General features: G+C 44.3%; 1 protein-coding gene across 1 annotated transcript in view; it reads left to right on the top strand.

Annotated features, from left to right (window-relative positions):
• arl15a (ADP-ribosylation factor-like 15a) overlaps positions 1 to 25,427 on the top strand; it is a 229,144-nt gene that overhangs the window by 93,138 nt on the left and 110,579 nt on the right. Inside the window, exon 5 of the mRNA XM_064936336.1 lies at positions 13,159 to 13,185. Within this exon, the coding sequence (XP_064792408.1) occupies positions 13,159 to 13,185 (27 nt within the window). The remainder of the gene's footprint in view (positions 1 to 13,158; positions 13,186 to 25,427) is intronic.

Below are 25,427 nucleotides of genomic sequence, written 5' to 3'. Positions count from 1 at the left end.
TGACTGTGTGGCCAAGCACGACTCCAACTGAATCACCAAGTTTGCTGACGACACCACAGTGGTAGGCCTGATTACTAACAACGACGAGACAGCCTACAAAGAAGAGGTTAGAGCCCTGGCAGAGTGGTGTCGGGAAAAAAACCTCTCCCTCAACGTCAACAAAACGAACTAGCTGATCGTGGACTTCAGGAAACAGCAGAGGATAGGACGGTCACGAGACATAAAGGCAGTCAAATTTCACGTGACCGTTTAGTCACGGTCATTTGTCTTCTCCAAGCTCTGATGCTGCTGATGGTCATTAGTAGTCTACCAAACTTGCTAACTGCCTGGTACTCAGCACTCTATTGTCCTTCTAATCATTCTGACATTGATGCAAATGTGATAGAAAATCTAATCAAACACTTAATGAGAGCCCATGAGCTCATGTTGCGCAACATTTCTATAGGCTATGCAATTGCACGACAAAACAGAGTGATGGCCTCTACTAAATAGAGGAGGATCCCAAAGCTTTCTATAGGCTAGGCCTACTATATTTATTTATCAACTTTTCTAATGTTAACTTCTTCGATATAGGGGGCGCTCTTTTAATTTTTGGATAAAAAAAAACTTTCCCGTTTTAAACAAGATATTTTGTCACGAAAAGATGCTCAACTATGCATATAATTGACAGCTTTGGAAAGAAAACACTCGGCCGTTTCCAAAACTGCAAAGATATTGTCTGTGAGTGCCCCAAAACTAATGCTACAGGTGAAACTAAGATAAAATTTCATACAGGAAATGCCCCAGATTTTGAATGCGCTGTGTTCCAATGTCTCCTTATATGGCTGTGAATGCGCAAGGAATGAGCCTACACTTTCTGTCGTTTCCCCAAGGTGTCTGCAGCATTGTGACGTATTTGTAGGCATATCATTGGAAGATTGACCATAAGAGACTACATTTACCATGTGTCCGCCTGGTGTCCACCGTCAAAATTATGATTCTAAACAACGTTTGCCATGTTTCTGTCGATATTATGGAGTTAATTTGGGGAAAAAATTGGCGTTGTAATGACTGAATTTTCGTTTTTTTTTCTTAGCTTAACGTGATGAACAAAACGGAGCGATTTCTCCTACACAAATAATCCTTTTGGAAAAACTGAACATTTGCTATCTAACTGAGAGTCTCCTCATTGAAAACATCCGAAGTTCTTCCAATGTAAATGATTTTATTTGAATGATTTTCTTGTTTTTGTGAAAATGTTGCCTGCTGAATGCTAGGCTTAATGCTATGCTAGCTATCAATACTCTTACACAAATGCTTGTGTAGCTATGGTTGAAAAGCATATTTTGAAAATCTGAGATGACAGTGTTGTTAACAAAAGGCTAAGCATGTGAGCCAATATATTTATTTAATTTCATTTGCGATTTTCAAAAATAGTTAACGTTGCGTTATGCTAATGAGCTTGAGGCTATGATTACGCTCCCGGGTACGGGATTGCTCGACGTTAGATGTTAAGCTAATATTAACCTGTTGAAACTCTAGGGGCGCAATTTCATTTTTGGATGAAAAACGTTCCCGTTTTAAACAAGATATTTTGTCACAAAAAGATGCTCGACTATGCATATAATTGATAGCTTTCGAAAGAAAACACTCTGACGTGTCCAGAACTGCAAAGATATTTTCTGTGCGTGCCCTAGAACGTGAGCTTCAGGCAAAACCAAGATGAGACGGCATCCAGGAAATGAGCAGGATTTTTGAGGCTCTGTTTTCCATTGTCTCCTTATATGGCTGTGAATGCGAGAGGAGTAAGTTTGCCCTTTCTGTCGTTTCCCCAAGGTGTCTGCAGCATTGTGACGTATTTGTAGGCATATCATTGGAAGATTGACCATAAGAGACCACATTTACCAGGTGTCCGCCCGGTGTCCTGCGCCGAAATTGGTGCGCAAAAGTCAGCTGCAAGTATTTTTCAATGGAATTTAGAGAAGAATGCAGGCTTCCACGAACGATATATCAATGAAGAGATATGTGAAAAAACACCTTGAGGATTGATTCCAAACAACGTTTGCCATGTTTCGGTCGATATTATGGAGTTAATTCGGAAAAAGTTTGACGTTGTAGGTGACTGAATTTTCGGTTCGTTTCGGTAGCCAAATGTGATGTACAAAACGGAGCGATTTCTCCTACACACAGACGCTTTCAGGAAAAACTGCGCATTTGGTATGTAACTGAGAGTCTCCTCATTGAAAACATCTGAAGCTCTTCAAAGGTAAATGATTTTATTTATTTGGTTATCTGGTTTTTGTGAAAATGTTGCGTGCTAAATGCTACTCAAAATGCTAAGCTAGCTTAGCATACTCTTACACAAATTAGTCAATTGCTATGGTTCAAAAGCATATTTTGAAAATCTGAGATGACAGTGTTGTTAAGAAAAGGTTAAGCTTGAGAGCAGGCGCATTATTTTCATTTTATTTGCGATTTTCAGAAATCGTTAACGTTGCGTTATGCTAATGAGCCTGAGGCTTTAGTCACGATCCCGGATCCGGGATGGGGAGATTCAAGAGGTTAAGCCCATTGCTTCTCTTTAAAACAGGAGTATAGCCTACCTTGCTGGTATGTAAATGGCATGTAAAATGAATCACAGGAAAAGCGTCCTCCTTAATTGCAGAGATTAAATGTTTTAAATGTTTTTAATTTTATGTCACCTTTATTTAACCAGGTAGGCCAGTTGAGAACAAGTTCTCATTTACAACTGCGACCTGGCCAAGATAAAGCAAAGCAGTGTGAACAGACAACAACACAGAGTTACACATGAAGTAAACAAAACATGCAGTCAATAACACAGTAGAAAGTCTATATACGTTGTGTGCAAATGAGGTAAGAATAGGGGGGTACGGCACTAAATAGGCCATAGAGGTGAGATAATTACAATATAGCAATTAAACACTGGAGTGATAGATGTGCAGAAGATGAGTGTGCAAGTGGAGATAATGGGGTGCAAAGGATCAAAATAAATAAAATAAATAACAGTATGGGGATGAGGTAGTTGGATGTGCTATTTAAAGATGGGCTATGTACAAGTGCAGTGATCTGTGAGCTGCTCTGACAGCTGGTGCTTAAAGTTAGTGAGGGAGAGCTCCAGCTTCAGTGATTTTTGTAGTTCCTTCCAGTCATTGGCAGCAGAGAACTGTAAGGAAAGGTGGCCGAAGGAGGAATTTGCTTTGGGGGTGACCAGTGAGATATACCTGCTAGGGCGCGTGTTACGGGTGGGTGCTGCTATGGTGACCAGTGATCTGAGATAAGGCGGTGCTTTACCTACAAAGACTTATAGATGACCCGGAGCCAGTGGGTTTGGCGACGAATATGAAGCGTGGGCCAGCCGAGACAATGAGAGCATACAGGTCGCAGTGGTGAGTATTATGGGCTTTGGTGACAAAACGGATGGCACTGTGATAGACTGCATCCGATTTGCTGAGTAGAGTTTTGGAGGCTATTTGGTAAGTCAAGGATCGGTAGGATAGTCAGTTTTACGAGGGTATGTTTGGCAGCATGAGTGCTTTGTTGTGAAATAGGAAGGATTTCATTTTGGATTGGAGATGCTTAAAATTTGTGGTATTTGTAGTTGTCCACATATTCTATGTCAGAACCGTCCAGAGTAGTGATGCTGGACGGGCGGGCAGGTGTGGGCAGCGATCGGTTGAAGAGCATGCATTTAGTTTTACTTGCATTTAAGAGCAGTTGGGGGCTACGGAAGTAGAGTTGTACTGCATTGAAGCTCGTCTGGAGGTTAGCTAACACAGTATCCAAAACAGGGCCAGAAGTATACAGAATGGTGTCATCTACGTGGAGGGGGATCAGAGAATCACTAGCAGCAAGAGCGACATCATTGATGTATACAGAGAAGAGAGTCGGCCTGAGAATTGAACCCTGTGGCATCCCCATAGAGACAGCCAGAGGTTCGGACAACAAGCCCTCCGATTTGAAACACTGAACTCTATCAGAGTAGTTGGTGAACCAGGCGAGGCAGTCATTTAAGAAACCAAGGCTGTTGAGTCTGCTGAAAAGAATGTAGTGATTGACAGAGTCAAAAGCCTTGGACAGGTCGATGAATACAGCTGCACAGTATTGTCTCTTATCGATGGCGGTTATGATATCGTTTAGGACCTTTAGCGTGGCTGAGGTGCACCCATGACCAGTTTGGAAACCAGATTGCATAGCGGAGTAGGTATGGTGGGATTCGAAATGGTCGGTGATCTGTTTGTTAACTTGGCTTTTAAAGAACTTAGAAAGGCAGGGTAGGATAGATATAGGTCTGTAGCAGTTTGGGTCTAGAGTGTCTCCCCCTTTGAAGAGGGGGATGACCGCGGCAGCTTTCCAATCTTAAGGGGATCTCAGACTATACGAAAGAGAGGTTGAACAGGCTAGTAATAGGGCTTGCAACAATTTCTGCAGATCATTTTAGAAAGAGAGGGTGCAGATTGTCTAGCCCGGCAGATTTTTAGGGGTCCAGATTTTGCAGCTCTTTCAGAACATCAGCTATCTGGATTTTGGTGAAAGAGAAATGAGGGAGGCTTGGGAAATTTGCTGAGGGGGGTGCAGGGCTGTTGACCGGAGTAGGGGTAGCCAGGTGGAAAGCAAGGCCAGCCGTAGAAAACTGCTTATTGAAATTCTAAATTATGGTGGATTTATCGGTGGTGACAGTGTCCCCTAGCCTCAGTGCAGTGGGCAGCTGGGAGGAGGTGCTCTTATTCTCCATGGACTTTACAGTGTCCCAGAACTTTTTGGAGTTTGTGCTACAGGATGCAAATTTCTGTTTGAAAAAGCTAGCCTTTTCTTTCCTAACTGCCTGTGTATATTAGTTCCTAACTTCCCAGAAAAGTGACATATTGTGGGGGCTATTCGATGCTAATGCAGAACGCCACAGGATATTTGTGTGCTGGTCAAGGGCAGTCAGGTCTGGAGTGAACCAAGGGCTGTTCTGTTCTGTATCTGTTCCTGGTTCACATTTTCTTGAATGTGCTGTTAGACAGTCTGATGGTGATAGAAGCTGTTCAACAGTCTGATGGTAATAGAAGCTGTTCAACAGTCTGATGGTGATAGAAGCTGTTCAACAGTCTGATGGTAATAGAAGCTGTTCAACAGTCTGATGGTGATAGAAGCTGTTCAACAGTCTGATGGTGATAGAAGCTGTTCAACAGTGTGATGGTAATAGAAGCTGTTCAACAGTCTGATGGTGATAGAAGCTGTTCAACAGTCTGGTGGTAATAGAAGCTGTTCAACAGTCTGATGGTAATAGAAGCTGTTCAACAGTCTGGTGATAGAAGCTGTTCAACAGTCTGATGGTGATAGAAGCTGTTCAACAGTCTGATGGTAATAGAAGCTGTTCAACAGTCTGATGGTGATAGAAGCTGTTCAACAGTCTGATGGTGATAGAAGCTGTTCAACAGTCTGATGGTGATAGAAGCTGTTCAACAGTCTGATGGTAATAGAAGCTGTTCAACAGTCTGGTGGTAATAGAAGCTGTTCAACAGTCTGATGGTAATAGAAGCTGTTCAACAGTCTGGTGATAGAAGCTGTTCAACAGTCTGATGGTGATAGAAGCTGTTCAACAGTCTGGTGGTAATAGAAGCTGTTCAACAGTCTGATGGTAATAGAAGCTGTTCAACAGTCTGGTGATAGAAGCTGTTCAACAGTCTGATGGTGATAGAAGCTGTTCAACAGTCTGATGGTAATAGAAGCTGTTCAACAGTCTGATGGTGATAGAAGCTGTTCAACAGTCTGATGGTGATAGAAGAACATACATTCCAAGAACATACTTGGAACCTCTAACCCTGGTAATATGACTGGTAAATAGAATGAATAGAACAGACTTGGAACCTCTAACCCTGGTAAATAGAATGAATAGAACAGGCTTGGAACCTCTAACTCTGGTAATATGACTGGTAAATAGAATGAATAGAACCTCTAACCCTGGTAATATGACTGGTAAATAGAATGAATAGAACCTCTAACCCTGGTAATATGACTGGTAAATAGAATGAATAGAACCTCTAACCCTGGTAAATAGAATGAATAGAACCTCTAACCCTGGTAATATGACTGGTAAATAGAATGAATAGAACCTCTAACCCTGGTAATATGACTGGTAAATAGAATGAATAGAACCTCTAACCCTGGTAAATAGAATGAATAGAACCTCTAACCCTGGTAATATGACTGGTAAATAGAATGAATAGAACCTCTAACCCTGGTCATATGACTGGTAAATAGAATGAATAGAACCTGTAACCCTGGTAATATGACTGGTAAATAGAATGAATAGAACCTTTAACCCTGGTAATATGACTGGTAAATAGAATGAATAGAACCTCTAACCCTGGTAATATGACTGGTAAATAGAATGAATAGAACCTCTAACCCTGGTAATATGACTGGTAAATAGAATGAATAGAACCTCTAACCCTGGTAATATGACTGGTAAATAGAATGAATAGAACCTCTAACCCTGGTCATATGACTGGTAAATAGAATGAATAGAACCTGTAACCCTGGTAATATGACTGGTAAATAGAATGAATAGAACCTCTAACCCTGGTAATATGACTGGTAAATAGAATGAATAGAACCTGTAACCCTGGTAATATGACTGGTAAATAGAATGAATAGAACCTTTAACCCTGGTAAATAGAATGAATAGAACCTCTAACCCTGGTAATATGACTGGTAAATAGAATGAATAGAACCTCTAACCCTGGTAATATGACTGGTAAATAGAATGAATAGAACCTCTAACCCTGGTAATATGACTGGTAAATAGAATGAATAGAACCTCTAACCCTGGTAATATGACTGGTAAATAGAATGAATAGAACCTCTAACCCTGGTTATATGTCTGGTAAATAGAATGAATAGAACCTCTAACCCTGGTAATATGACTGGTAAATAGAATGAATAGAACCTTTAACCCTGGTAATATGACTGGTAAATAGAATGAATAGAACCTGTAACCCTGGTAATATGACTGGTAAATAGAATGAATAGAACCTCTAACCCTGGTAATATGACTGGTAAATAGAATGAATAGAACCTCTAACCCTGGTAATATGACTGGTAAATAGAATGAATAGAACCTCTAACCCTGGTCATATGTCTGGTAAATAGAATGAATAGAACCTCTAACCCTGGTAAATAGAATGAATAGAACAGGCTTGGAACCTCTAACTCTGGTAATATGACTGGTAAATAGAATGAATAGAACCTCTAACCCTGGTAATATGACTGGTAAATAGAATGAATAGAACCTCTAACCCTGGTAATATGACTGGTAAATAGAATGAATAGAACCTCTAACCCTGGTAAATAGAATGAATAGAACCTCTAACCCTGGTAATATGACTGGTAAATAGAATGAATAGAACCTCTAACCCTGGTAATATGACTGGTAAATAGAATGAATAGAACCTCTAACCCTGGTAAATAGAATGAATAGAACCTCTAACCCTGGTAATATGACTGGTAAATAGAATGAATAGAACCTCTAACCCTGGTCATATGACTGGTAAATAGAATGAATAGAACCTGTAACCCTGGTAATATGACTGGTAAATAGAATGAATAGAACCTTTAACCCTGGTAATATGACTGGTAAATAGAATGAATAGAACCTCTAGCCCTGGTAATATGACTGGTAAATAGAATGAATAGAACCTCTAACCCTGGTAATATGACTGGTAAATAGAATGAATAGAACCTCTAACCCTGGTAATATGACTGGTAAATAGAATGAATAGAACCTCTAACCCTGGTCATATGACTGGTAAATAGAATGAATAGAACCTGTAACCCTGGTAATATGACTGGTAAATAGAATGAATAGAACCTCTAACCCTGGTAATATGACTGGTAAATAGAATGAATAGAACCTGTAACCCTGGTAATATGACTGGTAAATAGAATGAATAGAACCTTTAACCCTGGTAAATAGAATGAATAGAACCTCTAACCCTGGTAATATGACTGGTAAATAGAATGAATAGAACCTCTAACCCTGGTAATATGACTGGTAAATAGAATGAATAGAACCTCTAACCCTGGTAATATGACTGGTAAATAGAATGAATAGAACCTCTAACCCTGGTAATATGACTGGTAAATAGAATGAATAGAACCTCTAACCCTGGTTATATGTCTGGAAAATAGAATGAATAGAACCTCTAACCCTGGTAATATGACTGGTAAATAGAATGAATAGAACCTTTAACCCTGGTAATATGACTGGTAAATAGAATGAATAGAACCTGTAACCCTGGTAATATGACTGGTAAATAGAATGAATAGAACCTCTAACCCTGGTAATATGACTGGTAAATAGAATGAATAGAACCTCTAACCCTGGTAATATGACTGGTAAATAGAATGAATAGAACCTCTAACCCTGGTCATATGTCTGGTAAATAGAATGAATAGAACCTCTAACCCTGGTAAATAGAATGAATAGAACCTGTAACCCTGGTAATATGACTGGTAAATAGAATGAATAGAACCTCCTACCCTGGTCATATGACTGGTAAATAGAATGAATAGAACCTCTAACCCTGGTCATATGACTGGTAAATCGAATGAATAGAACCTCTAACCCTGGTAAAATGACTGGTAAATAGAATGAGTAGAACCTCTAACCCTGGTAATATGACTGGTAAATACAATGAATAGAACCTCTAACCCTGGTAATATGACTGGTAAATATAATGAATAGAACCTGTAACCCTGGTAATATAACTGGTAAATATAATGAATAGAACCTCTAACCCTGGTAATATGACTGGTAAATAGAATGAATAGAACCTCTAACCCTGGTAATATGACTGGTAAATAGAATGAATAGAACCTCTAACCCTGGTAATATGACTGGTAAATAGAATTAATAGAACCTGTAACCCTGGTAATATGACTGGTAAATAGAATGAATAGAACCTCTAACCCTGGTAATATGACTGGTAAATAGAATGAATAGAACCTGTAACCCTGGTAATATAACTGGTAAATAGAATGAATAGAACCTCTAACCCTGGTCATATGACTGGTAAATAGAATGAATAGAACCTCTAACCCTGGTAATATGACTGGTAAATAGAATGAATAGAACCTCTAACCCTGGTAATATGACTGGTAAATATAATGAATAGAACAGGCTTGGAACCTCTAACCCTGGTAATATGACTGGTAAATAGAATGAATAGAACAGGCTTGAGACCTCTAACCCTGGTAAATAGAATGAATAGAACAGGATTGGAACCTCTAACCCTGGTCATCTGAGGGAACTCTCATGGGAGGTGGATGGGGCGTATGGAGTTAAAGTGGTGATCCTCTGTTATTCAATACATCCGCCACATTGACCATCAACACGAGGGCACCTCAGGGATGTGTGCTAAGTCCCCACCTGTACTCCCTGTTCACCCACAACTGTGTGGCAAAACCGTCATCCAGTGTGCTGAGGTTGTCCTGATCACAGCTGGCGATGAGTCGGCCTACAAGGAGGAGGTCAGAGACCTGGCAGTGTGGTGTGGTGGTGCCAGGACAACAACCTCTCCCTCAACGTCAATAAGACCAAGGAGCTGATCGTGGAGTACAGGAGAAATATGGGAGAGCCCGCCATCGTCCTCATCGACAGTGCCGTAGTTCCTTGGTGTCCACACACATCCACGTGGTCGTGAAAGCTTACGTCTCTTTTTGATTGGCAAAGCTTTTTTTTTGGTGTGTGAAGGTACTACGAAGTGCACAGACCCCCCTCGCGCAATAAACTTTGTCGATATACGTCAAGATTCCTTGTAGGCCTATTCGGCGGGTAAACTTTGAAGCCAGCTGGACAGACTATTTCCTGTTTCTATTTATGAGTCTGTCATTAAGGAAGCAATGTTATGTATCTTTGCTGCTTTTCATTAAGTGATGCATAGCAGTTCTTTATATGGGCCTCAATACATGTGTTCATATGGGCTTAATATTATATATAGGCTATAGCATTCCGGAAAATGGTAATTCAGTAAATGGAAACATTGTGATTTTTAGAGACACAAAGTAACAACAGACTATTAAAGGGGAAGGTTACACTGGGTTCTCACCATCATTATCATCATTATTATGACTATTAAAGGGGAAGGTTACACTGGGTTCTCACCGTCATTATCATCATTATTATGACTATTAAAGGGGAAGGTTACACTGGGTTCTCACCGTCATTATCATCATTATTATGACTATTAAAGGGGAAGGTTACACTGGGTTCTCACCGTCATTTACATCATTATTATGACTATTAAAGGGGAAGGTTACACTGGGTTCTCAGCGTCATTATCATCATTATTATGACTATTAAAGGGGAAGGTTACACTGGGTTCTCACCGTCATTATCATCATTATTATGACTATTAAAGGGAAAGCTTACACTGGGTTCTCACCGTCATTTACATCATTATTATGACTATTAAAGGGGAAGGTTACACTGGGTTCTCACCGTCATTATCATCATTGTTATGACTATTAAAGGGGAAGGTTACACTGGGTTCTCACCGTCATTATCATCATTATTATGACTATTAAAGGGGAAGGTTACACTGGGTTCTCACCGTCATTATCATCATTATTATTCACATCAAGACACAATTATCAGCATTGGTATGGACATCACGTTATCAGGCTTTCTATGTGAGGAGAGACACATGAGTAGCCCTACCAATGGAAAATGTCTGAAAACAAAATATGAAATTGGTTCATATAAAATCAAATAGAAAGGAGGACCAAATATAATTAATTAAACTAACTTTATTTGAATGGCATATTCAAGCTGGAAGTGTACATACACTTAGTTTGGAGTCATTAAAACTCCTTTTTCAACAACTCCACATATTTCTTGTTAACAAACTATAGTTTTGGCAAGTCGGTTAGGACATCTACTTTGTGCATGACACAGGTCATTTTTTCAACAATTGTTTACAGACAGATTATTTCACTTATAATACACTAAGTTGCTGTGCCAGCTTGGAAAATTCCAGAAAACGATGCCATGGCTTTAGAAGCTTCTGATTGGCTAATTGACATAATTTGAGTCAATTGGAGGTGTGCCTGTGGATGTATTTCAAGGCCTGCCTTCAAACTCAGTGCCTCTTTCCTTGACATCATGGGAAAATCAAAATAAATCAACCAAGACCCCGGAAAAAAGATTGTAGACCTCCACAAGTCTGGTTCATCCTTGGGAGCAATTTCCAAACGCCTGAAGGTACCACGTTCATCTGTACAAAAAATAGTATGCAAGTACAAACACCATGGGACCACCCAGCCGTCATACCACTCAGGAAGGAGACGCATTCTGTCTCCTAGAGATGGACGTACTTTGGTGTGAAAAGTGCAAATCAATCCCAGAACAACAGCAAAGGACCTTGTGAAGATGCTGGAGGAAACAGGTACAACAGTATCTATATCCATAGTAAAAACGAGTCCTATAGCAACATAACCTGAAAGACCTTTCAGCAAGGAAGAAGCCACTCCTCAAAAACCTCCATAAAAAAGCCAGACTATGGTTTGCAAGTGCACATGGGGACAAAGATCTTACTTTTTGGAGAAATGTCCTTTGGTCTGATGATCCAAAAATTGAACTGTTTGGCCATAATGATAATTGTTATATAACACCATCCCAACCTTGAAGCACGGGGGTGGCAGCATCATGTTGTGGGGGTGCTTTGCTGCAGGAGGGGCTGGTGAACTTCACAAAATAGATGGCATCATGAGGCAGGAAGGAAAATGATGTGGATATATTGAAGCAACATCTGTCAGGAAGTTAAAGCAAATGGGTCTTCCAAATGGACGATGACCCCAAGCATACTTCCAAAGTTGTGGCAAAATGGCTTAAGGACAACAAAGTCAAGGTATTGGAGTGGCCATCACAAAGCCTTGACCTCAATCCTATAAAAAATGTGTGGACAGAACTGAAAAAGCGTGTGCATGCAAGAAGGCCTACAAACCTGACTCAGTTACACCAGCTCTGTCCGGAGGAATGTCCCAAAATTCACCCAACTTATTGTGGGAAGCTTGTGGAAGGCTACCTGAAACATTTGACCCAAGTTAAACAATTTAAAGGCAATGCTACCAAAAACTAATTGAGTGTATGTAAACTTCTGTGATTAAATAAATAAAAGCTGAAATAAATCCTTCTCTCTTCTATTATTCTGACATTTCACATTCTTAAAATAAAGTGGTGATCCTAACTGACAGGGAATTTTTACCAGGATTAAATTCAGTTTTTCACAATTGCTTACGATTAAATGTATTTGGCTAAGGTGTATGTAACTTTCTAGCTAACAGCTTTAACTTGCAATGAAAAGGACTTTCTGACACAATTAGAAGCATTTCATATCTGAACATTTTGCTAGCTAGACTCTCGTAAACATTGATGGACGCTTCCCTCTCTCTGTCGTAGATGCCATTGTTGCCTTTTATTTTGAAGATGTAATCCAGAGACAGGCCTTTAATACAACACACTTCTTCTATTTGTTCTCTTTTTCGACACCCTCTGCATTATTTGCAATCAAATGCTAGAATTTTCTCCATCTCCATCGATAATCTTACTCTGCTTCCACCGATGTCAAAACGCCGTCCTCCAGAAAGTGGAGAGCAGTTCTTCGTGATGTCTTTCAAAATAACCGCTTTCGAAAAGATTATCTCAAATCAAATTTTATTTGTCACATACACATGGTTAGCAGATGTTAATGCGAGTGTAGCGAAATGCTACATAAGCGTGCTTCATAGCAGACCAATCCTTTCTTGGCATGTCCAGCCCATCCATTATCTCAGCCAATCGTGGCTTAGTGAGAAGGTTCCCGCCTTTTTCCGTGTGCTAAACCAAGGCTAGGCTCGTAATTTAACAATGTTGTTCGTATTTACAGATGGTATACAAGTTTGTTATTAATGTTATTACGGCACATGAAAGTTCACGTTGCAGAAAGCATTTCACTGAAAAAGAACAACGCGGCACCCCCTCTGTACCTACATCCCTCTCCTAAGTAGTCATTCTGACAGCTACAACAGAGAGATGTTCCTCCAGCATCACTGTTTAACACTGGACAAACAGAATTTCTGATCAACCGCACGCAACTTGAAGTACCTGTGCAGCTGGTTTGGACTGGTTTGCAGATGGAACATTCAAGACAACCCTCCTTTGTTCAGCCAGGTGTACACCATTCACGGGTTGCAGGAAAGGGATCATGGTTCTAACAGTCTTCATGTTGCCGTCCAATAAGATTGAGGTATGTATGTTCATAAAAATGTGTTCATTAAAATGTATACAAAAAGACAACATAGGCCAAAACATGAGGTCTAACAACATATTTTATATTTTAAGGTCGGAGTCAGGACACCCGTTTAACGTCCCATCCGAAAGACGGTACCCTACACAGGGTAACGTCCTCCATCACTGCCCTGGGGCATTGGGATATTATATTTTAGGTCAGAAGAAAGAGTGCCTCCTACTGGCCGTCCAACATCACTTCCAGCAGCATCTGGTCTCCCATCCAGGGACCAACCAGGACCAACCCTGCTTAGCTTCAGAATCAAGTCAGCAGTGGGAGGACCTTCAATGTTGCATAAATGTTTTGGTACCCTTCCCCAGATCTGTGTCTCGACACAATCCTGTCTCATAGCTCTACAGACCTCGTGGCTTGGTTTCTGCTCCGACATGCACTGTCAACTGTGGGACCTTATATAGACAGGTGTGTGCCTTTCCAAATCATGTCCAATCAATTGAATTTACCACAATTAAATGTACAATATGAAACAAGATAATATAAATCATAAAACAGTTATGTTTATTCTTCTGTATATCAAATGATATATACTGGACTCCAATCAATTTGTAGAAACATCTCAAGCATGATCAATGGAAACAGGATGCACCTGAGCTCAATTTCAAGCTCAATTATATTCTCATAGCAAATAATCTGAATACTTATGTAAATTAGGTATTTCTGTTGAACAAAAATATATAAATGTGCATAAATGGAGGTATAAAAACAATTTTCACTTTGTCATTATAGGGTATTTTGTGTAGATTGATGAGGATAAAAATAATTTAATACATTTTTGAATAAGGCTGTACATGGAAAAGGGAAGTGGTTTGAATACTTTCCGAATAAATACAATAAAAAATACAATATTCTGTCTGTATGAAGGAAAAATATTTAATAGCCGTACATGATTGAATGAGTAAACAGTGAACATGCACATTGTTTCACTTTATTTAATAACAAACTCATGAACACAATCACGCAGTAGGCTACAGCTCGCTTCACAGCTTCCCCGTCGCTTCACAGCTTCCCCGTCGCTTCCCCGTCGCTTCCCCGTCGCTTCCCCGTCGCTTCCCCGTCGCTTCACAGCTTCCCCGTTGCTTCACAGCTTCCCCGTCGCTTCACAGCTTCCCCGGAGCTGCTTCACTGCTTCACAGCTTCCCCGTCGCTTCACAGCTTCCCTGTCGCTTCACAGCTTCCCCGTCGCTTCCCCGTCGCTTCCCCGTCGCTTCCCCGTCGCTTCCCCGTCGCTTCCCCATCGCTTCACAGCTTCCCCGGAGCTGCTTCACAGCTTCCCCGTCGCTTCACAGCTTCCCCGTCGCTTCACAACTTCCCCGTCGCTTCACAGCTTCCCCGTCGCTTCACAGCTTCCCCGTCGCTTCACAGCTTCCCCGTCGCTTCACAGCTTCCCCATCGCTTCACAGCTTCCCCGGTAAACTCAAGCTATTGTAGCCTCATGCGGACTAAAGAGTAGCCGAGGGAGGAGTTTGCTTCGGCTGCAGTGTTCATGGTAAAATACACTGCTCAAAAAAATAAAGGGAACACTAAAATAACACATCCTAGATCTGAATGAATGAAATATTTTTATTAAATACTTTTTTCTTTACATAGTTGAATGTGCTGACAACAAAATCACACAAAAATTATCAATGGAAATCAAATTTATCAACCCATGGAGGTCTGGGGCTGAGCTCCCTGCCATCCAGTACGTCACTGGGGCTGAGCTCCATGCCATCCAGTACGTCACTGGGGCTGAGCTCCCTGCCATCCAGTCACACTCAAAATTAAAGTGGAAAACCACACTACAAGCTGATCCAACTTTGATGTAATGTCCTTTTATTTTATTTTTTTATTTTTATTTCACCTTTATTTAACCAGGTAGGCTAGTTGAGAACAAGTTCTCATTTACAACTGCGACCTGGCCAAGATAAAGCATAGCAGTGTGAACAGACAACACAGAGTTACACATGGAGTAAACAATTAACAAGTCAATAACACAGTAGAAAAAAAAGGGGAGTCTATATACAATGTGTGCAAAAGGCATGAGGAGGTAGGCGAATAATTACAATATTGCAGATTAACACTGGAGTGATAAATGATCAGATGATCATGTACAGGTAGAGATATTGGTGTGCAAAAGAGCAGAAAAGTAAATAAATAAAAACTGTGGGGATGAGGTAGGTGAAAATGGGTGGGCTATTTACCAATAGATTATGCACAGCTGCAGCGATCGGTTAGCTGCTCAGATAGCTGATGTTTGAAGTTGGTGAGGGAGATAAAGGTCTCCAACTTCAGCGATTTTTGCAATTCGTTCCAGTCACAGGCAGCAGAGTACTGGAACGAAAGGCGGCCAAATGAGGTGTTGGCTTTAGGGATGATCAGTGAGATACACCTGCTGGAGCGCGTGCTACGGATGGGTGTTGCCATCGTGACCAGTGAACTGAGATAAGGCGGAGCTTTACCTAGCATGGCCTTGTAGATGACCTGGAGCCAGTGGGTCTTGCGACAAATATGTAGCGAGGGCCAGCCGACTAGAGCATACAAGTCGCAGTGGTGGGTAGTATAAGGTGCTTTAGTGACAAAACGGATGGCACTGTGATAAACTGCATCCAGTTTGCTGAGAAGAGTGTTGGAAGCAATTTTGTAGATGACATCGCCGAAGTCGAGGATCGGTAGGATAGTCAGTTTTACTAGGGTAAGCTTGGCAGCATTCCAAGATGGCGTAGCAGTAAGTCGTCCTGTCGTATCGTCTCTCTGTAAATATCGTCTCTTTTTCGTTTTAGATATTTTTCTTCGCATATCTTTAAAAACATTTTTGCTCGCTTCCAAATACTCTCCTGCAACCCGCCTCACCCAGGTGGTGTGGAGTTACTGGAGGGTTAGGTGGTGTGGAGTTACTGGAGGGGTAGGTGTGGAGTTACTGGAGGGGTAGGTGGTGTGGACACCCCTTAAAACAAGTCAAAATGAGGCTCAGTAGTGTGCGTGGCCTCCACGTGCCTGTATGACCTCCCTAAAACGCCTGGGCATGCTCCTGATGAGGTGGCGGATGGTCTCCTGAGGGATCTCCTCCCAGACCTGGACTAAAGCATCCGAAAACTCCTGGACAGTCTGTGGTGCAACGTGACGTTGGTGAATGGAGCGAGACATGATGTCCCAGAGGTGCTCAATTGGATTCAGGTCTGGGGAACGGGCGGGCCAGTCCATAGCATCAATGCCTTCCTCTTGCAGGAACTGCGGACACACTCCAGCCACATGAGGTCTAGCATTATCTTGCATTAGGAGGAACCCAGGGCCAACCGCACCAGCATATGGTCTCACAAGGGGTCTGAGGATCTCATCTCGGTACCTAATGGCAGTCAGGCTACCTCTGGCGAGCACATGGAGGGCTGTGCGGCCCCCCAAAGAAATGCCACCCCACACCATGACTGACCCACTGCCAAACCGGTCATGCTGGAGGATGTTGCAGGCAGCAGACCGTTCTCCACGGCGTCTCCAGACTCTGTCACGTCTGTCACATGTGCTCAGTGTGAACCTGCTTTCATCTGTGAAGAGCACAGGGCGCCAGTGGCGAATTTGCCAATCTTGGTGTTCTCTGGCAAATGCCAAACGTCCTGCACAGTGTTGGGCTGTAAGCACAACCCCCACCTGTGGACGTCGGGCCCTCATACCTCCCTCATGGAGTCTGTTTCTGACCGTTTGAGCAGACACATGCACATTTGTGGCCTGCTGGAGGTCATTTTGCAGGGCTCTGGCAGTGCTCCTCCTGCTCCTCCTTGCACAAAGGTGGAGGTAGCGGTCCTGCTGCTGGGTTGTTGCCCTCTTACGGCCTCCTCCACGTCTCCTGATGTACTGGCCTGTCTCCTGGTAGCGCCTCCATGCTCTGGACACTACGCTGACAGACACAGCAAACCTTCTTGCCACAGCTCGCATTGATGTTCCATCCTGGATGAGCTGCACTACCTGAGCCACTTGTGTGGGTTGTAGACTCCGTCTCATGCTACCACTAGAGTGAAAGCACCGCCAGCATTCAAAAGTGACCAAAACATCAGCCAGGAAGCATAGGAACTGAGAAGTGGTCTGTAGTCACCACCTGCAGAACCACTCCTTTATTGGGGGTGTCTTTCTAATTGCCTATAAATTCCACCTGTTGTCTATTCCATTTGCACAACAGCATGTGGAATTTATTGTCAATCAGTGTTGCTTCCTAAGTGGACAGTGTGATTGACTTGGAGTTACATTGTGTTGTTTAAGTGTTCCCTTTATTTTTTTGAGCAGGGTATTATGCTTTGTGGTGTTGCTTCGGGTCGTGAAGAGGGCACAACAGTGCCTCTTCCCCTTCAGGAAGCTGAAAAGATTTGGCATGGTTCTACAGCTGCACCACTGAGAGCATCTTGACTGGCTGCACCTCTTATTGGTATGGCAACTGCACTGCCCTCGACTGCAAAGCTCATTAAGAGGCTAGTGCGTATGGCCCAGTACGTCACTGGGGCTGAGCTCCCTGCCATCCAGGACCTCTATACCAGGTGGAGTCAGAGGAAGGCCTGAAAAATTGCCAAAGACTCCAGTCACCCAAGTCTTAAGACTGTTCACTCTGCTTCTGTCCGGCACGTGGTACCGGAGCATCAGTTCTAGGAGCAACAGGCTTTGAGACAGCTTTTATCCCCTGCTAAATAGTTAATTAAATAGCTACCCGGACTATCTACATTGAGCTTATTTTGCTCTGACACTATGCACACTCACACGACTCTACCCACACACATGCACACATACACTACATACTGTACGTACCTATGCAAACACAACAGAGAAACCCCACACACACGCATACTGACCCCAGTAACTCCACCCACCCCTCCAGTAACTCCACCACCTACCGCTCCAGTAACTCCACCACCTCCCCCTCCAGTAACTCCACACCACCTCCCCCTCCAGTAACTCCACCACCTCCCCCTTCAGTAACACCACACCACCCCCCCCTCCAGTAACACCACACCTCCCCCTCCAGTAACTCCACCACCTCCCCCTCCAGTAACACCACACCTCCCCCCCCTCCAGTAACACCACACCACCTCCCCCTCCAGTAACTCCACCACCTCCCCCTTCAGTAACACCACACCACCTCCCCCTTCAGTAACACCACACCACCCCCCCCTCCAGTAACACCACACCTCCCCCCCCTCCAGTAACACCACACCACCTCCCCCTCCAGTAACTCCACCACCTCCCCCTTCAGTAACACCACACCACCCCCCTCCAGTAACACCACACCTCCCCCCTCCAGTAACACCACACCACCTCCCCCTCCAGTAACTCCACCACCTCCCCTCCAGTAACTCCACACCACCTCCCCCTCCAGTAACTCCACCACCTCCCCCTTCAGTAACACCACACCACCCCCCCTCCAGTAACACCACACCTCCCCCCCCTCCAGTAACACCACACCACCCCCCCCTTCAGTAACACCACACCACCCCCCCCTCCAGTAACACCACACCACCTCCCCCTCCAGTAACTCCACCACCTCCCCCTCCAGTAACTCCACCACCTCCCCCTTCAGTAACACCACACCACCTCCCCCTCCAGTAACTCCACCACCTATCCCTCCAGTAACTCCACCACCTCCCCCTCCAGTTACTCCACCACCTCCCCCTCCAGTAACTCCACCACCTCCCCCTCCAGTAACTCCACCACCTACCCCTCCAGTAACACCACACCACCCCCCCCTCCAGTAACACCACACCACCTCCCCCTCCAGTAACTCCACCACCTCCCCCTCCAGTAACACCACACCACCCCCCTCCAGTAACACCACACCACCTCCCCCTCCAGTAACTCCACCACCTCCCCCTCCAGTAACACCACACCACCTCCCCCTCCAGTAACACCACACCACCTCCCCCTCCAGTAACTCCACCACCTCCCCCTCCAGTAACACCACACCACCTCCCCCTCCAGTAACTCCACCACCTCCCCTCCAGTAACACCACACCACCTCCCCCTCCAGTAACACCACACCACCTCCCCCTCCAGTAACACCACACCACCTCCCCCTCCAGTAACTCCACCACCTCCCCCTCCAGTAACACCACACCACCTCCCCCTCCAGTAACTCCACACTCCACAATGCGGCCACTGTTCCCTTAATACGACTACTGTTCCCCTAATACGACTACTGTTCCCCTAATGTGACCACTGTTCCCTTAATACGACTACTGTTCCCCTAATACGACCACTGTTCCCCTAATACGACTACTGTTCCCCTAATGTGACCACTGTTCCCTTAATACGACTACTGTTCCCCTAATACGGCCACTGTTCCCCTAATACGACTACTGTTCCCTTAATACGACTACTGTTCCCCTAATACGACTACTGTTTCCCTGATACGGCAGCTGTTCCCCTAATACGACTACTGTTCCCCTAATGCGACACTGTTCCCTTAATATGACTACTGTTCCCCTAATACGACTACTGTTCCCCTAATGCGACACTGTTCCCCTAATACGACCACTGTTCCCTTAATACGACTACTGTTCCCCTAATGCGAACACTGTTCCCTTAATATGACTACTGTTCCCCTAATACGACTACTGTTCCCCTAATGCGACACTGTTCCCTTAATACGACTACTGTTCCCCTAATACGGCCACTGTTCCCTTAATATGACTACTGTTCCCCTAATACGACTACTGTTCCCCTAATGCGACACTGTTCCCCTAATACGACCACTGTTCCCTTAATATGACTACTGTTCCCCTAATATGACTACTGTTCCCCTAATGCGACACTGTTCCCCTAATACGACCACTGTTCCCTTAATACGACTACTGTTCCCCTAATGCGAACACTGTTCCCCTAATGCGACACTGTTCCCTTAATACGACTACTGTTCCCCTAATACGGCCACTGTTCCCCTAATACGACTACTGTTCCCCTAATACGACTACTGTTCCCCTAATGCGACACTGTTCCCTTAATACGACTACTGTTCCCCTAATACGGCCACTGTTCCCCTAATACGACTACTGTTCCCTTAATACGACTACTGTTCCCCTAATGCGACTACTGTTCCCTTAATACGACTACTGTTCCCCTAATACGACTACTGTTCCCCTAATACGACTACTGTTCCCCTAATGCGACACTGTTCCCCTAATACGACCACTGTTCCCCTAATGCGACACTGTTCCCCTAGTATGACTACTGTTCCCCTAATGCTGCCACTGTTCCCTTAATACGACTACTGTTCCCCTAGTACAACTACTGTTCCCCTAATACGACTACTGTTCCCCTAGTATGATTACTGTTCCCCTAATACGGCCACTGTTCCCTTAATACGACTACTGTTCCCCTAATACGACTACTGTCCCCCTAATACGACTACTGTTCCCCTAATATGGCCACTGTTCCCCTAATACGACTACTGTTCCCCTAATGCAATCAAATCCTGAACTGAAGGTCCACAGTGAGTAATGAGTCTGGGCTGTATCAGGTACTACACACACAGAGGTATCAGGTACTACACAGACAGAGGTATCAGGTACTACACACACAGAGGTATCAGGTACTACACACACAGAGAGGTATCAGGTACTACACACACAGAGGTATCAGGTACTACACACACAGGGAGGTATCAGGTACTACACACACAGCGAGGTATCAGGTACTACACACACAGAGGTATCAGGTACTACACACACATAGGTATCAGGTACTACACACACACACAGGTATCAGGTACTACACACACAGAGAGGTATCAGGTACTACACACACAGAGCTGTATCAGGTACTACACACACAGAGGTATCAGGTACTACACACACAGGGAGGTATCAGGTACTACACACACAGAGGTATCAGGTACTACACACACAGAGGTATCAGGTACTACACACACAGAGCGGTATCAGGTACTACACACACAGAGGTATCAGGTACTACACACACAGAGGTATCAGGTACTACACACACAGGGAGGTATCAGGTACTACACACACAGGGAGGTATCAGGTACTACACACACAGAGGTATCAGGTACTACACACACAGCGAGGTATCAGGTACTACACCCACTGGGAGGTATCAGGTACTACACACACAGAGGTATCAGGTACTACACACACACAGGGAGGTATCAGGTACTACACACACAGAGGTATCAGGTACTACACACACAGAGGTATCAGGTACTACACACACAGAGGTATCAGGTACTACACACACAGGGAGGTATCAGGTACTACACACACAGAGGTATCAGGTACTACACACACAGAGGTATCAGGTACTACACACACACAGAGGTATCAGGTACTACACACACAGGGAGGTATCAGGTACTACACACACAGAGGTATCAGGTACTACACACACAGAGCGGTATCAGGTACTACACACACAGAGGTATCAGGTACTACACACACAGAGGTATCAGGTACTACACACACAGGGAGGTATCAGGTACTACACACACAGAGGTATCAGGTACTACACACACAGAGGTATCAGGTACTACACACACACAGAGGTATCAGGTACTACACACACAGGGAGGTATCAGGTACTACACACACAGAGGTATCAGGTACTACACACACAGAGCGGTATCAGGTACTACACACACAGAGGTATCAGGTACTACACACACAGAGGTATCAGGTACTACACACACAGGGAGGTATCAGGCACTACACACACAGAGGTATCAGGTACTACACACACAGAGGTATCAGGTACTACACACACACAGAGGTATCAGGTACTACACACACAGGGAGGTATCAGGTACTACACACACAGAGGTATCAGGTACTACACACACAGAGAGGTATCAGGTACTACACACACAGAGGTATCAGGTACTACACACACAGAGGTATCAGGTACTACACACAGAGGTATCAGGTACTACACACACACAGAGGTATCAGGTACTACACACACAGAGGTATCAGGTACTACACACACAGAGGTATCAGGTACTACACACACAGCGAGGTATCAGGTACTACACACACAGAGGTATCAGGTACTACACACACAGAGGTATCAGGTACTACACACAGGGAGGTATCAGGTACTACACACACAGGGAGGTATCAGGTACTACACACAGGGAGGTATCAGGTACTACACACAGGGAGGTATCAGGTACTACACACACAGAGGTATCAGGTACTACACACAGGGAGGTATCAGGTACTACACACACAGAGGTATCAGGTACTACACACACAGAGGTATCAGGTACTACACACACAGAGGTATCAGGTACTACACACACAGAGGTATCAGGTACTACACACAGGGAGGTATCAGGTACTACACACACAGAGGTATCAGGTACTACACACAGGGAGGTATCAGGTACTACACACACAGAGGTATCAGGTACTACACACACAGAGGTATCAGGTACTACACACACAGAGGTATCAGGTACTACACACAGGGAGGTGTCAGGTACTACACACAGAGGTATCAGGTACTACACACAGGGAGGTATCAGGTACTACACACACAGAGGTATCAGGTACTACACACAGGGAGGTATCAGGTACTACACACACAGGGAGGTATCAGGTACTACACACACAGGGAGGTATCAGGTACTACACACACAGGGAGGTATCAGGTACTACACACACAGGGAGGTATCAGGTACTACACACACAGGGAGGTATCAGGTACTACACACACAGGGAGGTATCAGGTACTACACACACAGGGAGGTATCAGGTACTACACACACAGGCAGGTATCAGGTACTACACACACAGGGAGGTATCAGGTACTACACACAGGGAGGTATCAGGTACTACACACACAGAGGTATCAGGTACTACACACAGGGAGGTATCAAGTACTACACACACAGAGGTATCAGGTACTACACACACAGGGAGGTATCAGGTACTACACACACAGAGGTATCAGGTACTACACACACAGAGGTATCAGGTACTACACACAGAGGTATCAGGTACTACACACACACAGAGGTATCAGGTACTACACACACAGAGGTATCAGGTACTACACACACAGAGGTATCAGGTACTACACACAGAGAGGTATCAGGTACTACACACACAGAGGTATCAGGTACTACACACAGGGAGGTATCAGGTACTACACACACAGGGAGGTATCAGGTACTACACACACAGGGAGGTATCAGGTACTACACACACAGAGGTATCAGGTACTACACACAGGGAGGTATCAGGTACTACACACACAGAGGTATCAGGTACTACACACACAGAGGTATCAGGTACTACACACACAGAGGTATCAGGTACTACACACACAGAGGTATCAGGTACTACACACAGGGAGGTATCAGGTACTACACACAGGGAGGTATCAGGTACTACACACAGGGAGGTATCAGGTACTACACACACAGGGAGGTATCAGGTACTACACACAGGGAGGTATCAGGTACTACACACAGAGAGGTATCAGGTACTACACACAGGGAGGTATCAGGTACTACACACAGGGAGGTATCAGGTACTACACACACAGGGAGGTATCAGGTACTACAGACAGGGAGGTATCAGGTACTACACACAGAGAGGTATCAGGTACTACACACAGAGAGGTATCAGGTACTACACACAGGGAGGTATCAGGTACTACACACAGGGAGGTATCAGGTACTACACACAGAGGTATCAGGTACTACACACAGGGAGGTATCAGGTACTACACACAGGGAGGTATCAGGTACTACACACAGGGAGGTATCAGGTACTACACACACAGGGAGGTATCAGGTACTACACACACAGGGAGGTATCAGGTACTACACACAGAGGTATCAGGTACTACACACAGGGAGGTATCAGGTACTACACACAGGGAGGTATCAAGTACTACACACACAGAGGTATCAGGTACTACACACACAGGGAGGTATCAGGTACTACACACACAGAGGTATCAGGTACTACACACACAGAGGTATCAGGTACTACACACAGAGGTATCAGGTACTACACACACACAGAGGTATCAGGTACTACACACACAGAGGTATCAGGTACTACACACACAGAGGTATCAGGTACTACACACAGAGAGGTATCAGGTACTACACACACAGAGGTATCAGGTACTACACACAGGGAGGTATCAGGTACTACACACACAGGGAGGTATCAGGTACTACACACACAGGGAGGTATCAGGTACTACACACACAGAGGTATCAGGTACTACACACAGGGAGGTATCAGGTACTACACACACAGAGGTATCAGGTACTACACACACAGAGGTATCAGGTACTACACACACAGAGGTATCAGGTACTACACACAGGGAGGTATCAGGTACTACACACAGGGAGGTATCAGGTACTACACACAGGGAGGTATCAGGTACTACACACACAGGGAGGTATCAGGTACTACACACAGGGAGGTATCAGGTACTACACACAGAGAGGTATCAGGTACTACACACAGGGAGGTATCAGGTACTACACACAGGGAGGTATCAGGTACTACACACACAGGGAGGTATCAGGTACTACACACAGGGAGGTATCAGGTACTACACACAGAGAGGTATCAGGTACTACACACAGAGAGGTATCAGGTACTACACACAGGGAGGTATCAGGTACTACACACAGGGAGGTATCAGGTACTACACACAGGGAGGTATCAGGTACTACACACACAGAGGTATCAGGTACTACACACAGGGAGGTATCAGGTACTACACACAGAGGTATCAGGTACTACACACAGGGAGGTATCAGGTACTACACACAGGGAGGTATCAGGTACTACACACAGAGGTATCAGGTACTACACACAGGGAGGTATCAGGTACTACACACACAGGGAGGTATCAGGTACTACACACACAGAGGTATCAGGTACTACACACACAGAGGTATCAGGTACTACACACACAGGGAGGTATCAGGTACTACACACAGGGAGGTGTCTGGCTGCCCTCCCTATTTACCATCAGGTCTTGGTTTTAGAGGGGTGATTGATTTGTGTGTATGTCTGTGTGTGTGTATGCGTGCGTGCGTGTGTGTGCCACGTTGTTGTTTTGGTTCTGGTTAAATGATGATTCTGAGTGAAACAG

This window comes from Oncorhynchus masou, chromosome 25 (assembly GCF_036934945.1).
Source record: "Oncorhynchus masou masou isolate Uvic2021 chromosome 25, UVic_Omas_1.1, whole genome shotgun sequence".
Lineage (NCBI taxonomy): Eukaryota > Metazoa > Chordata > Actinopteri > Salmoniformes > Salmonidae > Oncorhynchus > Oncorhynchus masou.
Note: the sequence above shows the minus strand (reverse complement) of the source record. Positions and strands in the feature narration are given on the sequence as shown.